Source organism: Siphateles boraxobius, unplaced genomic scaffold, assembly GCF_051911475.1.
Source record: "Siphateles boraxobius isolate OS27281-9 unplaced genomic scaffold, OSU_SipBor_1 5, whole genome shotgun sequence".
NCBI lineage: Eukaryota > Metazoa > Chordata > Actinopteri > Cypriniformes > Leuciscidae > Siphateles > Siphateles boraxobius.
This window is the reverse complement of record NW_027509141.1, coordinates 27,615,902-27,630,696: the sequence shown is the minus strand read 5'-3', so window position 1 is coordinate 27,630,696 and position 14,795 is coordinate 27,615,902. Positions and strand designations below refer to the sequence as shown.

The window sequence follows — 14,795 nt, the reverse complement described above, 5'->3', positions numbered from 1 at the left end:
TTCCTTTTCTGTATTCTCTCTCTCTCTCTCTCTCTCTCTCTCTCTCTCTCTCTCTCTCTCTCTCTCTCTCTCTCTCTCTCTCTCTCTCTCTCTCTCTCTCTCTCTCTCTCTCTCTCTCTCTCTCTCTCTCTCTCTCTCTCTCTCTCTCTCTCTCTTTGAAGTTACCAAGCTAAAATTTTATTCTCAGACATATTATTATTACTTATAACTTTTGTTCATGAAATGGCTGCACTGTGTTTGCTAGCATTATCCTTAAAACTGTCCCACAGTCCCACTCAACCTGAAATGCACTGTCCCACTCAACTTAACACTGTCAGGTTGAGTGGGGCAGTGCTGTGAATCTAATTTTCAAAAATATTTTATACAGTTAGATGCTCATTGTTATTAATCAATACACAGACAGTATAATGTATGCAAAAGTTTTATTGTTACATCATAAGTGACAGAATTATCAACCTTATTATTCTAAAATAGATTTACACTTGCCGGGTGGATTACCCTGAGGTCCCAGGAGTCAAGCAAATTTGAAAAATAATAACCGGACCACATCCGTGATGTCACACCAATCACAACCTTTATTTAATATCCAATAGACATTCAGCTACAACACAGTAACAATTGTTGTGATTGGCTTACAAAATTAACCCTTTACAGTACCCAAAAGCTTAAAGGTGTGTTCGACATCGGCTGCGGCTGGATGTAACCGATCGGTGAGAGTTGCCGTGTGCAGGCGGGGAGGAGCTGCAAACAGAGACGTGAAGTCGGACACTTTCTGGTTCCCGTAGTGACCGCTCACGTGGTGTTTGCATACTTTACCACAGCACAGCTGAAGTGAAGTAATTGCAATATTTGTCAGATACTCACTTCAGATACGTTTCCATTTAATACTTTATGCTTACGTTTGTTCAAGAATAAGTTCAACATAAGCCTATAGGCTACCTACTATTTAAATAATGTAATGGGGTCTGTGTTTTTTAATCAGTTTTATTTTGATAAACATGACACAATATAGGCTACTACAGTAACATCGCGACTACATGAAAAGAGATTTTACTTTTATAAAAAAACAGATTTGTGAACATTAGTGGAACTGAAGGTGTTAGGAATAAACACGAAACACACGTGATCTAATGTCACACGTCATGCGGTGAATCGGGCCAATCGTGGAACAGTTGTGTCGTCATCAGAGCTCATGCAGCTGCTCTTGAGAATCTGCGCTGGCTGAGTCCTGCGGCTGCTCTCGAATCGCTCTCGCGCTACTTTAATGGCATACGTCACAGTCATGTGGCGTCGGCGCTGCATCAAGTCGGACACAATTTCTAACCGGCATGCACTGCTTCAAGTCAGCCGTCGATCGGTCTGCGCAGAGCTGCATGAAGTCGAACAAGCCTTAAGTGTTCAACTCAACCTGATGTCCCACTCTACCTGAATTCACACCAGTCTAGAAAATCTGGTAAAAAATTGTAACAGAATGCTGAACACATTTATAATTACTTATTAATTCAGCGTATCAAGAGGTCTATGATTTAATTAATATTTTGTTAATATTTTGCTATAGCCTATTTGGTATACAGACGGTTGGTCTGGGAACGCCCCCGGGTAAGCCCCGTCACGTGATGTGAATTTAGCCAGTGGGGGAAAACATTGCCTTGGCGCTAATTGAAATACACGCGACAATCATGCCGAAGAGGTGCTGTGTCAATTTCTGCACCGCCAATAAACAAACAAATTATGAATTGAAGTTCTATATCCTTCCTAATAAACACACAGAACCGGAAAGGAGGACAAAATGGCTACAAGCAATAAATGGTCTTCAACTTCAACTTTTATTTATTTATATAGCACATTTAATAGCAATGTTGTTGCCCAAAGTTCTTCACAATTAACTAAAACATTAAAACATACATGTATAAAACATTTATCAAGCACAGCAGGCATGACACACTCTTAGACATACCCCTCACATAACTGTATGATGAGATCAGATCAGTGTAGAAAGAAATAAAACTAGATAAAAATAAGTTATAACTAGACAATACCCTTAACTAAAAGCTAAGTTAAAAAGATAAGTTTTTAGCTGAGACTTAAAAATTTCTATTGTTTTAGCTAGCCGGATATGAAGGGGAAGACTGTTCCACAATTTGGGAGCCACAACTGAAAAAGCTCGGTCACCCTTTGACTACTTTTTAGAATAAGGGAAAGTCAGCAAAAGTTGATTCGTTGATCTTAATGTCCTACCTGGTATGTAAGTTCCTAAAAGGTCAACAATGTAGTTTGGTGGCATGTTATGCAATGCTTTAAAAACCAATAATAAAATCTTATAATCGATCCTGTTCTGAACCGGTAGCCAATGAAGAGAAAATAATACTGGAGTAATGTGGTCCCTTTTTTTAGTGCCAGCCAGAAGCCTTGCTGCGGCATTCTGCAACAGCTGCAGACGGCATAGTTGACGTTGACAGATCCCTGCATAGAGAGGGTTGCAGTAGTCCAGTCTTGATGTGATAAAAGCATGGACGACGACCTCCAAATCTTTAAAAATAAGAAAGGGTTTTATCTTAGAAATCAATCTAAGCTGAAAAAACTATTCTTTACTACAGAATTGATCTGTTTATCAAAGCTTAGGGATGAGTCGATTATTACACCAAGATTTCTCACACTATCTTTCACCGTCATTTCTAATGGAGTACGAGTACTGGCTATCTTCTCTTTGAATTTTGGTGGACCAAACATTATAATTTCAGACTTTTTTCATTAAGTTGAAGGAAATTTTTAGACAGCCAAACTTTAACTGTCACGATCCCGTATACAGGATATCTAACTTTACTTCGCTATATTACTATTAAATCCTAATCTAATTATGACAAACTATACATCGTTGGAAAGGTCTAAGACTCCTAAATAGATATTTTAGCGCTGTTTTTTTTTTTTTACAAATTATGTTTGAACAGTAATATATGAATTTATGACAAGAGTGCGCCTCAAAAAAATCGTCCTCATTACACGAGTTTCTGACCTTTGTCACAAAAAGTTGACGCACACACTTTTAATAATTGAAACTTTGGTTTTTAATGCTAAAAGTTCATAATAAAACATAATCTAGTATTTATCAATAAAAAAAGATAAAATTATATTTTAAAAAGTAAAGTAAGAAGTCCTCTAAAAAGTATAATATATATATATATATATATATAAATAAATATTTTTATTATTATTATTATATCACATATTTTAGTTGTTATCATAAATTATGTATCATTTGAAAGCTTACGAACTCAGAATTCATCCTGTGAAAACCGTTTTGAAATTGGATGTTGCGTTACCATAGAAACGGTATATTTTTCATTAGGCCCCTCCCCTTTTGGGCATCATCTTTCATAATTTATTATCAAAACCTTTTCTAATATTGACAAAACACATATTGTCAGAAAGGTCTGAGTCTCAAGGTTCCATATTTAGTGACAGAAGTGATATTTGGATAGAAATGTATGAATTTGTTACAGCAGATTTCATACAATTAAATTCAATGGAATGCAATGGCACCCGGTGGCTATTTTTGATACTACGCCTAAACAAAATCTCATGGGAACTTCAATTTTTGTCATATCAACTTGAAATTTGGAACACAACTTGGTTAGATATATGGCTTTCATTTTATCGTAATTTTAATAGTAAAAAATATTTTGTAAAATATTTATTTTATATTAAAAAAATATATTAATAAAGTATATTTGATTTACTGTAAATTATAACTTCCATAACTTTTTCATACTTTAATTTATTGAAGTGCTTTCACTTCAGTAATAATCTGCTGATTGTTTTCTTTAAAACAAGATCAAACTTAGGTCTGTATTCCAAAGCATTCTTGAATTACAACCATTTAAGTTTGTATAGTGCATTTTAAATGTCAATTATCAAAAGGGGGGTGACAGCTAAGCTCATTCAAACAGTCCAACAAGGACTTGAGGGACTGTTCGTTCCCGAGGTAGATAAATCTTTGTCATAAGCATACATATGATAGGAAATGTCATAGTGACGACAAATAGAACCCAAAGGACGCATGTACAAAGAAAACAATGTAGGACTTAAAATAGAGCCTTGAGGGAGGCCATATTTTCAGGTGGCCACAGAGGATGAAGCATTTGCAAAATTGACAGAAAATGTTCTGTCCTGTAGATGAGTGAAACCATTTTAACGCTCTTCCACGAATGCAAACCTCACACTCCAACCGTTCTAAAAGAGTCAAATGATCAACAGTGTTGAATGCGGCATTGAGATCCAATGTAATTAAAACAACTCCCAGTCCAGAATCAGTTGATATTAAGAGGTAATTCAGCACTGAGTGGAGCAACATCATTCATAATGTTTGAGCATACAGAATTGAAAATATTAGTTAACTCTTCCGTATCTAAACAGGGCCCCAATAATAGAAGAGACTGGGCAAGACGCATATGCTTCAGCAAAAATATTTGTTGTCACCTCATTTACAGGTCTAAAATAACAATCAACATTCAGGTTGGTCTTTTGATATGACAACAAGCAAATCAAAAGTAAAAAAAACAGATCTATGGTCAGTTATCTTCTATAGTCACACTATTAAGAGACAAACCCAAAGATAAAATCAGGTCAAGACAAGAGTGTGAGCATGCCTGAGTGTGGCATCACAAACTGACTGTATTAAATTAAAAGATTCAACAAGTTATGAGAATTGCTTTGGAAATGGGTTAGATGGTCAACATCATGCATATTAAAATCCCCAATGATTAGAAGATTATCAGTGGTCGGAACAATAAGAGAAAGAAAGTCTGAAAAGTCCAAAATAAAATCTTTATTGTATTTAGGAGGGCGATAAATTAGTGCACAGTGAACGGATAAGTCCAAGCAATAAATAGTAGTGTATATTTCTGTGATGTTCTGTACACCTCTATAGTCCTTCTATAGTAGGCTATGTCCCAAAATACTATAGTATTACTATAATATTTTGTCCTAAAATAGGCTACTACAAGATTCCTATAGTTGTTTTTCATAAGGGATGTCTCATTCACATTAGGGTTATCAGCTGAAGGCTCGCTTGATAGGCCAATCGCTTGATGCGAGCCGTGAACCTATGGAGTAGTTCGAGGTCTAGTGAGTAGGCTACAATACACTCAATACAGTGCAGTCTGTGAGTTAGGGATAACTGTCAGCACAGTCCCTCGGCAACTTCGTACTACAGATCACCGTTTTACAAAAGGATTAATAATTGACCCAGTTTTTAATTAAATAAGACCAATCATAACCTATTTCAGTTAATTTTGCAATGTACCGTTGCCGTTCGGCAGGCGTCAATGACTCGCAATACGACATTTTTGTCATTCAAATACACACGATGTTCGCGGTATTTCCACCCTCGCCACGCCCCCAACTATGACGTTGCCCACTACGGTATGTAGGCTATATCACCTGCACATACAGACGAGCCGCGGCTGATTTCGATGTCATAATCATGACTTTTTAAATCATAATTTAGATTTTTCATATCATTATTATGACTTATGTAATAATTTCAATTTTTTATTTGATAATTATGATTTACAAAAGCATTACTACATTTGGAACCACATACTAATACTGCTCTTACTATTTTTGCCATAGAAAGATAAGATATGGTAAAAGTAGTATGCTACGAGTAGTAGGCTATAGCTAGGCTATAGGCCTAGTATGTGGTTCTGAATTCAGCACATTACCTTTTTCTTATGTGGCATAAATTGGCATTAATCCATCACAGCAATAATAGCCTGTGGAAATCTAACTCTGGATTGATATGTTTACTTGTAGGTATTTTAGCATTATAATATGGCAGTAAATGGGCTCAACCCAGGATGTCATATACAGTAAATGCCGCTGGTGATCATGGTAGTAGAACGTGACTGCATGAACACGCTTGCTGACACTGACAGCAGTAAACATTGAGCTCACTGCGCCCTCTACCGGTCAGACTTGTAATAGTAATAGATATATTCGCCGCGGTGATCAGCTGTGAATCTGCGGCTGGTGGTTGATGCGTCCACTGGAACTTGCAAAATGCAGGCTCGTGAGATCAGAGAGCAGAAAAGAAACATGGCTGAGTGAGGATGAGACTACCCAGCTCAGTCCTTGTGTCGGTCTCTTTGTTTACTGCCGAGACGACGGCGGCTCTGTATCTAAGCAGCACTTATCGCTCCGCTGGTGATCAGATTTGGCAGTGTTTCACGCTCCTCTTCACGCTTGTGCCATCCGTGCTGGTACAGCTCACACTTATCTTTATTCATAGAGACCTGAGCAGAGACAGACCTCTAGTACTGCTGCTTCATATATTACAACTAGGACCAATAATAAGGTAAGTGACGACTCTCCTTTTGCTAATGTACAAGGATGAGTTTCTATTTAACGTTACAACGTTACTCTGTGGAGGGAATTATACCCATCCACATAATGGATAAAGATACAAACAATGTCCATTGTGAGCGACTACACATAATAAAGGTGTTTCCCCCCAAACTCCCCCCCCCCCCCCCCCTTTTTTTCTCACGCGCAAGATGAGCCTGTGTTTTAACTATTCATACATCTTATGAATATTTGTCGTTTAATGTATAGTCCACGATGCGCATTCATGTCAAAGGTTTCATGGTTCAAGGATTCATGTCCCAGGGTCTTTAGATAAATCTGTAGATTTTCATTTTTGAAAAGGTGATTTTGAATAAATGTTTAAGGTGTTAACATTCCAATAGACAAATAAATGTAATGTATATTTGGATAGCATATACCTATATATATATTGTAAAAGTATAAGGACTGCAGGATTATTAGTTTACAATTCATTATCAGATTTTTTTTCTCAAGGCCATGCATTGCAGGTGTTTATTGCAAATAGAATTTAATGCTGATAATTCTACAAATATGGTTTCATTAATTATTATACTATACAAAGCAATGGTAATATCACTGTAAAATAAGAGGCACATCACATCATAAATAGATGCTGATGTCATGATGGTTTTTAAAATTTTATTTATGGAATTGAACAAGGGAATTCATGACAGTAAGCGGGGTTGGCGGATAACACCCTATAGCAACAACAAAATGCTCTTGTAAGGTTAGCATAAGATTCCTGTTATTTTATTTTAGGTTAGGTTAATTTTTGTGAACCAATTACTAATATTCCATTCATGTTTTGATTTAATAAATAATGGTCTATTTAACTTTTTATTGTTTAATGAATACTAATATAAAAATATTAAGCAGCACAACTGTTTCCACCATTGATAATAAATCAATATAAAAGAATGATTTCTGAAGAATCATGTGACACTGAAGACTGGAGTAATGGCTGATGAAAATTCATCTTTGCATCAAATAAATTATATTTGAAGTATATTATGGAAAAATAGAAAACCATTATTTTACATTGTAATAATATTACTGTTTTTTCTGTATTTTTGATCAAATAAATGCAGGCTTGATGAGCATAAGATACTTCTTTCAGAAACATTAAAAATAGTAATGTTTCCAAACTGTAACATGCCACAAGCCAGTTATGGAGAATTTGTGTCCTTAGATTATCTATTAGTATAGTTATTGGTGTTATTCACAGCTTCCATTCCAGTCCAGGCCTCCCAGTAAAACTGTTCCATCTCGATCAGTCCGTGTGTTGTTGCATTGACCATGTGCCATTGAATCATTGATATATTTCTCTAATAGTACAGTTTAGCAACATAACCTGGGCCAGCTCATTCAGATTAAGCTCAGCACAGTTTCATTAATGTTTAATTCAGTTGTTTATTTTCTTTGAGTTTGTGTGAATGGCCTGTGAAATCTCTTTTGGCCTTCTCTTAACACGCTCGCATCCATCACATTATCACCAAGGTTGTCTACAACCTATTACTGTAAAATGGCAAGGTTGTTGTCAAGGTTTGCGATAGGAAATGCTTACTCAAGGATTGGCACCTGTACCTGTCCTGTGGGACCTAGTCTCTGCATTTTAAATGAATGAGATGGAGAGATTGTCCACTGAGGCCTGAATAGCACTGAATAGCTGTCCTCGGGTAAGCTACAACTAAACTGGTGAGCTTTCATTGGATTGAGTGCAATTCTCTGAGCACTGACATGGTCTACTGTGACACGGCGGATGGATATAAGTAGGATCCAATAATTAAAGGACATCTGCAGCAAACCCAGCGACCCCCTAATACAAAAAGGGTAGCTTTTCTGGGTTGCTAAGTTTAATTAAATAACACTACTAAACATTATGGTAAACCAGTGCTAATCAGGTTTCTGGTCAATTTTGCTTTTGTTTTGTTAATTTTATTTTAATAATAAAAATAATCAAAGGCAATATATGTTTTTAAAGAACTATTTTATTTTATTTTATTAACCAAAGGCGTTTATTTAAACTCTAATTTAAAAAGTTTTAGAACTATTTATCTTATTTTATTAAACAAAGGCATTGTATGTTGTTTATTTCAACTGTAATTTAAAAAGGTACATAACTATTGTGATTTATTTTGTTTTTATTAAATATTATTTATTTTCTATACCTTTTCATTTGAACGTCTATAGAGCTATTTAATTATATTCCATTAGGTGCCTGGATGCCTTCTGTATCTATGGCAGCTCTGGAAAGGTGGAGGAGCCGTATGTCACCATCACCCGTAAGAAGCAGATTCCCCGGGACGGGCAGACCGAAGAGGTGGAGCAAGAAGTGGGCCAGGCGGAGGGGAAACTAGTCACGCACAGAGCCGCTTTCGCCAGGACCTCGGTCATACAGGCCTTCCTGGGCTCTGCACCCCAGCTCACGCTGCAGCTCTACATCTGTGTGCTGCAGAAAGCGGTGTCTATCGGCAGAGGTGAGGAGTGAGAACACACACATTCGTGGTCACGAGTACTCTCGCGTTTAGGGAGCAGCAGTACTGACTGCACATTTTACAAGATGAGATTTTTGACAGTGACGCTCAGGATCTGTTGCGCACCAAATCCTCCGCCATCATCCTGTCAGTCATCTCATCTCTCCTTACTCTTGTCATGACTCATGTAATAAGTGAAATCTGAATTCTTCTGCACTGTGGTGCGACTCTACCTTTCAGGCGCTTTCAGGTTATAATTGTAGCGTCCATTGTCCAGCTGAACTTAATGGTTTTTATTTCTATAAAAAAGCAAAGAACAGTGGGGCTGTAATGTAATCGGTGTATGGCCAAAAACCGTGCAACACCAGTAACACAGAGTACTGCAGCAAGTCTATTTGTAATAAATGATGTATCCGTGTTAAATTCATATGCCCTCGTATTCCTTAATCAAAATAACTTCAAGCAAAGTCTCAACTCTGATGATGTGTTTACTGGCATGAGGGCAGGACATGTGGGCATGTGTTTACTGGCATCACTGCAATAACAAACCACAACCAATCAATTCCTGATGGACAAAATCAAGTCCCACCCTACATTTTGTCTAGTTTGAGAAGCCGCTTTACTCAGAGAGGCTATATGTCACAATAGAAAAAAAGAAGACGATCGCAACTACCATTTCATGCCGACTTTAAAAAACAAAATGTTGGACAAATACATTTCCAGAATGAGACTTCTTAAGTCATCTTCAAGGTTTCTAGAGCATGACTAAGACTTTTCTTATTCCTGCTTTGTTTTCGTTCTGTTATCTGGCCTTGTGAAGTACAGCAAAGTGGAGCATTGCAAGCTTATGAGTTTCACTGTTAATGAGTTTTGTCATTCTCCACCACATCTGTAAAGTGTTAAATGTCAGGGAGAACAATTGGTTTTTATGTCATCGAGGCATGTCATGTTTCCGCCCAACTAGTATGCTCTGTACACAGTCTTTGTTGCTTATTCTGCAAGTTTGTTTTTGCAAGTTTCCTCCATAGAATATCTTTGTAAGTCCTCTCTATTGAAGGTGGAACTGTTCCCCACGTCACCCATCTAAATTTAACAAGCTCCTCTCAGTGATACATTCTGCACACATGCTTGAGTTTCAACTAATGCCTCTGAAATGACTTTGGCTGGTGTACTTATCTATTTCCTCTTGTTATCACAAGGACGCACATTTTGTTTCTGAGAATATCAGCTAAAATAGATAGCGTGTTTTTTCAGACAGGGCCTCAACAGACAGAAGTAATTTATAAACTGGACAACAGATACATTAATTTAATTAAATCCCCCGAAGCACTTCACAACAAAGAAAATTGGAAATCCCTGAAAATAACCAATAAACAACTCACACGCTGCCAATGTATAGTGTGTCTGGGACTACAGTACGTTGGAAATATTTTATATTTATTCACTATAAACAGAAATATTCAGAAAGTTTAATTTTATGAATTTATTACTTTTATTATTTGATAATAAAAAGCTGAAATAAATAGAATTGAGTTAACTTAAAAACTAATAAACAAAGTATACTGCCAATATACTACGCTACAAAACACTACAGCCATCATTTTTTTTATTGTTTATGTTTATTGTTATTTTTTGTAATCCTGGAACTAAACAGAATGTTTAGGATTTTAACAGGAAAAGTTTTGATATATAAAATGCTTTATTATATTATGCTGGTTATGTAATTAATGAAAATGCAAAATGTGTGTTTTATTACAAAAGGAAGCAAATGTCTATTTTGGACAGTTGGACCCGACTGTAAATTGTTGGCAGCTGTGTCACTGTACAGTGTATATTAAGATATATAGACCCAACTGTGCCTCGCAGATATTTTGTCATCCGCACTGCATGAGGAATGTGTCGGTAGCCTTGCAGTCTGTCCTTGAGAGCAGTATTGCAGATGGAAGACCATAATGGACAGTGAATCAGTCTGACCCCATTACCCATGAGGCATAGAGTAATGAAACGGTGACTGACTTTAGATCAGATGGAAGGCTGAAAGAGGCCATATGTTTGCACTGCTGGTGGATTTAGGCCTTCAGGGTTTCTGCTTTTGTTATTCTTTTATTACTTAACAGCATAGTAAATTATGTAACCAAATGGCAACATATATTGTGTCAGTTATGGAGGCCCAAACAGGCCGAAATTAAAGATAAATTAATATATATAATAAAATGAGAATAAATGACTTGATAAAACAAATACAATTAATTTTAAATTAAATTTAGTCGTGAATTTATTTAAAAAAATTCTTCCTTAAAGGGATAGTTCACCCAAAAATGAAATTTCTGTCAGTATTTACTCACCCTCATGTTGTTCCAACCCCGTAAGACCTTTGTTCATCTTCGGAACACGAATTAAGATGTTTTTGATGAAATCTGAGAGCTGGATCACTCCTACATAGGTTTCTTCAGGGATTGAAACTTGCCAGCCCCAAAAAGTTATTAAAGACATCGTTAAAATAGTCCAAGTGACTACTGTGGCTCAATCTTAAGTTTATCAAACGACAAGAATACTTTTTGTGCGCAAATACAAACAAAAATAACGACTTTATTTCAACTATTCATTTCCTTCTCTTTGGGCCTCTAGTCAGTTAATTGAGTATGATTGCGTAGAGCTACGTCACACGTAGGCTCACTATTGGCCGACGCTGGTCATGTGGGTGATGCGTGTGACGTACAACAACAGAAGCTTACGCTAAATCACTAGTGAACTGAATCGAGGCCCACAGAGAGGGAAATGAATAGTTGAAATAAAGTCGTTATTTTGGGGGGGGGTTTTGCCCACAAAAAGTTTTCTCGTTGTTTGATAAACTTAAGATTGAGCCACTGTAGTCACTTGGACTATTTTAACGATGTCTTTAATGACTTTTCGGGATTGGCAAGTTTCAATCCCTGAAGAAGCCTATGGACTAGTATGGAGGAGTGATCCAGCTCTCAGATTTCATCAAAAATATCTTATTTCGTGTTCCGAAGATGAACGAAGGTCTTACGGGGTTGGAACAACATGAGGGCGAGTAAATACTGGCAGAATTTTCATTTTTGGGTGAACTAACCCTTTTCTGTATTTATTTGTAACTTAATTTTTTATTGATTTATTTATGCATTCATTTATTTTTATATTTATTTATTACCATATGTGTTTAGTTTAATTTTAATTTAGATATTTATAGTCTATTATTAATTTTTCTTTACTTTGAGTTATGAATTTTATTTTATTTTAGTATTTTATGTTTATTTATTTATTTATGCATTCATTTATTATTATATTTATTCATTCCAATATTTTATTTTATTTTATTTTAACTCCCTACATAGTAGAGTGGTTTATTCCATATTCACATATCTAACACAAGATCTTTGTTCAATTGCTAGTTTTAACCACAAATTATATTTTTACTGAATTTTATGTTTTATTCTTTTCTCTCCCTACCAGGCACATTGATGGTCATTTCCCTTCTCTCAATTGTATATGGAGCCCTACGCTGCAATATTCTCGCCATAAGGATACGCTATGATGATTACAAAGTGTCTGTGCGTCCGTTGGCGTACCTGTGCGTGTTCCTGTGGCGAGGGTTCGAGATCGCCACGCGCGTGACCGTGCTGGTCCTCTTCAGCTCAGTGTTGAAGGTGTGGGTGCTTCCGGTGGTGTCCGTCAACTTCGTCCTGTTCTTTCTTCGCCCGTGGGTTCTCTTCTGGAGAAGCCGCTCTCCGTTCCCGGAGAACATCGAGAAGACGTTGACGCGTGTCGGGACTACTATCGTCCTCTGCATGCTGACCTTCCTGTACGCTGGCATCAACGTGTTCTGCTGGTCCGCTGTTCAGCTCAGATTGGACGACCCCGATTTGATCGATAAGGGTCAGGCGTGGAGGCGGGTGGCAGTGTATTATTCCCTCCGTTTTGTTGAGAACACGGGGCTGACTTTGATGTGGTACGTCCACCGGACTGAGTTCTACCAATGGGTGGATGCTCCCGTGTTAGAAATTCTGCTGTTGTTGGGTTATGCCACAGCAGTGTTTTTTATGTTACTCTTTTACCAGTTCTGCCACCCTTGCAGGCAACTGTTCTCATCCAGTCCAGCCCAGGGCTTTTGGGAGTGCTGTGGATCTCTCTGCCTGCTACATGGGACTCTTCCCCAGTCGGGCTCCATAAGGACCAAACCACCAGGGAAAGACAATGGAGACGATCCACCCTGCGTTACCAAAGGGGACATCGGGGAGAGTTTGTGTGGCGCCGTGTGAGCAAAGCACAACTTAAAGGGATGGTTCACCCAAGAATTAAAATTCTGTCATCATTTACTCACCTTTATGGTGTTCCGAACACATAAGATATTGGTTAATCTTCTAAACAAAAAGATATTTTTTATGAAACCTGTGAGTTTTCTGTCCCTCTACTGAAAGTCCATGTAACCAAAACATAGAAGATCCAAAATGGTCATAAAGGCATCGTAAAACAAATTTACTTGAATCGAGCGGTTTAATCCAAGTCTTGTGAAGAGATATGATAACTTATGATAAATGATTTAGGCGTTTATTTAAACACAGACAGAGAGCGCATCACATATGGTTAGAAGAAATCTCATTGGTTCCCGTGAGTGTGTGAAGCATGTGATGCATGTACAAGCTTCTGTGTTTATAATATGTTCAGTATGTGAAGGTCATTGTTTAGATGTTAATAAAAGCCTAAATTAAATTAAAGTGATCGTATCTCTTTACAAGACTTTGATTAAATGTTTTTGATTTATATGGATTCGTTTTACGATGCCTTTACGACCTTTTTGGATATTTTTAAGTTTTGGTTATTTGGACTTTAAACTGAGGGACAGAAACATTTTGATTAAATCAATGATGAAGTCTCATTAGTTTGGAACGACATGAGCGTGAGTACATAATGACAGAAAGACATGCAGGTTTGGAACACGAGGGTGAATTAATCATGACAGAATTTCCATTTCAGATGTATATACTTTTTCTTGTTTTGTTTACAAAGCATATGAGCCAGCATGGTCCACTGAAGTGCATGTGAATTTCCCTAACAAGATGAAACCACTGCTTTTCTCTTGTGATGTGGGAACGCTCTGTCCCTTGTTCGTGTCGGTTTGATTAATGTTATAGCTTCTAATCTCTCTCTGCATTATTTACATTAGATTTATTTAAAAGATTGTATTTACTAAGTTATAAGCTTTTGTTGATTTTTCCATCACTTTAAGGGCATTGCTTTCTTGACAGCCTCTCAGGTTCATTATTTGTACTTCTTAACACTCATTTTGCTTAAAATATTATTATCATTTTATTACTTAAAAAACAAAAACAGTAAGACTGTGAAAGTAGTTCTGATTAGTCATATGATAGTGTCCTATCTTATGACAACATATGGTTATAACAGTTACTAAATTCAAGTAACTGCCTAAAAATGCTTTCAGATTGTAAGGATTTATGAATAGTAAAGATTACAGTTGGGTTACCAGGCCAGGACCTTCATAATCCCGCAAAGAATAATTTAATTGATTGTTTTTCCTTTGTTTACACTCCTATGTTGAACTCGTCTCATCTGGGACCCCCTTTTGCACATTGTTCTCATTTTTCTTACAAAAAGTATAAAATGTCATTCTTGTCATAGAGGGCAGTAGATGATTGTATCTTAACTTTACTGCCCCCCTGTGGGGTGTTGAATGAACGAGTTAATTCATTTAGCAAGACTGGGGTCAGGGTTGCTTCTTCTAGCACATCACATCACTGCTTTTGATATGTGCAACTGTCAGCTAAACCCATAATAAAATAAATAAAAGAGAATGATATTTTGTCCATGAAAGGACATCAGTTATTGATCTATCTGTCTATCTGACTGTCTGTCTGTCTGTCTGTCTGTCTGTCTGTCTGGGGTGGGGGGGGGGGGGGG

General features: G+C 37.0%; 1 protein-coding gene across 3 annotated transcripts; it reads left to right on the top strand.

Annotated features, from left to right (window-relative positions):
- Positions 1-5,972: 5,972 nt before the first annotated feature.
- xk (X-linked Kx blood group (McLeod syndrome)) lies at positions 5,973-14,708 on the top strand. 3 transcript variants are annotated; one of them, XM_077203685.1, is made up of 4 exons: positions 5,973-6,355; positions 8,599-8,861; positions 12,333-12,828; positions 12,955-14,708. In XM_077203685.1, the coding sequence occupies exons 1-4, from the start codon at positions 6,111-6,113 to the stop codon at positions 13,136-13,138; spliced, it is 1,188 nt and encodes a 395-aa protein (XP_077059800.1). In that variant the 5' UTR covers positions 5,973-6,110; the 3' UTR covers positions 13,139-14,708. The 3 variants fall into 3 exon arrangements, with proteins under 3 accessions (XP_077059800.1, XP_077059801.1, XP_077059799.1); XM_077203686.1 differs by having other exon boundaries at positions 12,938-14,708; XM_077203684.1 differs by having other exon boundaries at positions 12,333-14,708.
- Positions 14,709-14,795: the final 87 nt, after the last annotated feature.

Coding starts and splice junctions, on each gene's coding strand:
- xk (XM_077203684.1), top strand. CDS start 6,111: ATGAGACTACCCAGCTCAGTCCTTGTGTCGGTCTCTTTGTTTACTGCC. Junction 6,356..8,598: donor CAACTAGGACCAATAATAAG/GTAAGTGACGAC, acceptor ATATTCCATTAG/GTGCCTGGATGCCTTCTGTA. Junction 8,862..12,332: donor AGCGGTGTCTATCGGCAGAG/GTGAGGAGTGAG, acceptor TCTCCCTACCAG/GCACATTGATGGTCATTTCC.